General features: G+C 42.3%; 1 protein-coding gene across 1 annotated transcript; it reads right to left on the reverse strand.

The window, feature by feature from the left end:
* Positions 1-2,875: 2,875 nt before the first annotated feature.
* LOC104243469 (uncharacterized) lies at positions 2,876-3,403 on the reverse strand. Its single transcript, XM_009798657.1, has one exon. It carries the CDS (start codon positions 3,401-3,403, stop codon positions 2,876-2,878), a length of 528 nt encoding a protein of 175 aa, XP_009796959.1.

Consider the following 3,403-nt stretch of genomic DNA (forward strand, 5'->3'; position numbering starts at 1 on the left):
CTACTTGTTCCCACAACTTCAATGTCTCATTCAACGCCTACCAAGCTCTATGCTCCAACTCCATAGATAAATGACATGCTTTCCCAAACACCAACTTGTATGGAGACATGACGATAGAGTTTTGAAAGTTGTTTGATAAGCCCAAAGTGCATTATCTAACTTTCTCGCCCGATCTATTCTAGTAGCATTCACAGTCTTAGTCAACACACTCTTTATTTCTCTGTTCGAGACTTCCACTTGCCCGCTTGTTTGTGGATGATATGGAGTGGCCACCTTGTGGTGTACATCATACTTCTCTAACAACTTTGCGAAGTCTCGATTACAAAAGTGGGTGCCTCCGTCACTGATTATTTCCCTTGGAGTGCCAAATTGGGTGAATTTGTTCTTTCTCAAAAAACCAATTACCTCCTTTGCATCATTTGCAGGGAGTGTTGCAGCTTCCACCCATTTGGACATGTAGTCTACCGCGGTGAGTATGTATTTTTTATCATATGAGATGACGAAAGGCCCTATGAAATCGATGCCCCATACATCAAACACTTCTACCTCCTGAATTGGGTTCATGGGCATCTCATGTCTGCGGGAAATATTCCCGGTTCGTTGGCATTCATCATAGCCCTTTATCCATAAATGTGCATCTTTGAACAATGTTGGCTAGTAGAAGCCCGACTCCAAGACTTTCGCATCTGTCCTCACTCCCTTGAAGTGCCCACCTTATGGTGACGTGTGACATGCCTGCAAAATAGAAGACTAGTCTATCTCGGGGATACATCTCTGGATTATGTTATCAATACAAATCCTGAACAGATAAGTCTTATCCCAATAATACATGCGACAATCACGAAAGAACTTTTTCTTTTGAATAGAGGAAAGGTCATAAGGAATAACACCACTCGCCAGGTAGTTTGCAATGTCTGCATACTATGGCGCTTCCTCGAGACTCGTGGCTAGTAGTTATTCATCTAGGAAAGTTTCCAGAATCTCTTCTACCTCAACCTTCTTTTCAGCTCCTTCCAGCCTAGACAAATGATCAGCTACCTGGTTCTCCGTTCCCTTTCGGTCACGGATCTCCAAATCAAATTCTTGCAACAGTAGCACCCATCGAATTAGGCGCGGTTTTAACTCCTTCTTCTCGATTAAGTACCTTAGAGCAGCATGGTCAGTGTAAACAATTACCTTCGAGTCTATCAGGTATAACCTGAATTTGTCAAATGTGAACATTACTGCCAGCATCTCCTTCTCGGTCACAGTGTAATTTAGCTGGGCTCTACTCAACATTCTACTTGCGTAGTATATTGGATGTATGATTTTATCTTTTCGCTGCCCAAGAACTGCTCCCACAACATGGTCACTCGCATCACACATCAGCTCAAATGGTTGCTCTCAGTTGGGGACAACTATGATAGGTGATGTTACCAATCTCTTCTTTAATTCCTCAAAAGCTACCCTGCAGTCATCAAAAAACACAAAAGGATGATCTTTTTCAAGCAATTTACACAAGGGGTTAGCAATTTTGGAAAAATCTCTTATAAATCTCTTATAGATACCGGCGTGCCCAAGGAAACTTCTGATTGCTTTCACGGAAGTGGGTGGTGGAAGCTTTTATATCACATCAACCTTTGCACGATCCACCTCAATACCTTTACTTGACACTAGGAGCCCAAGACTATACCTTCATGTACCATGAAATGGCACTTTTCCAATTTGAGTACCAGATTAGTCTCGATGCACCTTTTCAAAACTCTTTTCAAGTTCACAAGGCAATCATCGAATGAGTTCCCTACCACTGAGAAGTCATCCATGAAAACCTCCATTATTTCCTCTACCATATCTGTGAAGATGGCCATCATGCACCTTTGGAATGTGGCGGGTACGTTGCATAGGCCAAATGGCACTGCGTTGCATAGGCTAAACGGAATTCTCCGAAAGGCATAGATACCATAAGGGCATGTGAACGACATTTTCTCTCTATCCTTCGGGGCAATAGAAATCTGATTATACCCCGAGTACCCATCCAGAAAGCAAAAGTGAGACCTCCTTGCCAATCTATCTAGCATCTGATCAATGAATGGCAATGGGAAATGGTCCTTCCATTGTAGCCAAGTTCAACTTCTTGTAATTCATACATATTCGCCAACATGTGACTGTTTGTGTAGAGATCAATTCGTTCTTCTCATTTTTCACTACCGTCATACCTCCCCTTTTTGGGTACACACTGCACTAGGCTAACCCAGTTGCTGTCAGAGATGGGGAATATGATTCCCGCATCTAACCACTTAATCACTTCTTTCTTCACCATTTCTTTCATATTGGGGTTTAGACTTCTTTGATGTTCTCTGGAAGGTTTGTGCCCCATCTTCCGGTAAAATCTTATGCATGCAGAAGGCCAGGATGATCCCCTTAATGTCTGCTATGGTCCATCCAATTGCAGTCTTGCACTCAGTTAGTACTTACAAAAGCTGTTCTGCCTGCACATCTAGCAAACTAGATGAGAAAATAACAGGTAAAGTTGAGTTAGGTCCTAAGAATGCATACCTGAGATGAGATGACAGTGGTTTTAGTTCCAACTTTGGTGGCTCTTTTATTGATGGCTTAGCTGGAGGCATTTTTCTTTCCTCTAAGTGAAAAGGCTCAAATTCGAGCTCCCTTCTCCAAAAACCTTGTTCTTTAAGAGAAAGTACCCACTCTGCCAAGTCTTCTCCATTGGATTCATCCAAGTTCATAAGACAGGCTACTAGAGGGTCTTTAGTGTTCAATGTCTCATCTTCTTCCTCCAAAATTACATCCACGACATCTATTAGAGAGCAATTAGCAAATTCACTTGGTCTCCGCATAGATTTCTGCACGTTGAATGTTATCTCTTCATCATTTAACCTCATTTGAGCTCTCCAGTTTCACAATCAATCAAAGATCTCCTAGTGGGAAAGAATGGTCTTCCCAAAATTATGAGAATTTCCTTGTCAATCCGACAGTCAAGGATGACAAAATCTGCTGGGAACACAAACTTCCCAACCTGTACCAATACATCATCTAGAATCCCAAAGGGCCTTTTTACTGTCCGGTCAACCATGTGTCGTAACATAGACGTGGGTCTAGCTCTTCTAATGCCTAGCTTTTTGTAGATAGCCAGGGGCATAAGATTTATGCTTGCTCCCAGATCACACAGTGCCTTAGCAAATGCATAGTTGCCTATTGTGCAAGGGATTGTGAAACTCCTAGGGTCAGACAGCTTCTCAGCTATGGGTCTTGTCACAACAACACTGCAGGTCTGAGTCAGTGTAACCGTGTCCAAGTCTTGAAAGTCAAACTTGCAGGACATCAAGTCCTTCATCATCTTCGCATAACCAGGCATTTCCTTTAAAGCATCAATTAATGGAATGTTTACCTGAATTTGCTTCAACAT

This window comes from Nicotiana sylvestris, chromosome 4 (assembly GCF_000393655.2).
Source record: "Nicotiana sylvestris chromosome 4, ASM39365v2, whole genome shotgun sequence".
Classification (NCBI taxonomy): Eukaryota; Viridiplantae; Streptophyta; class Magnoliopsida; order Solanales; family Solanaceae; genus Nicotiana; species Nicotiana sylvestris.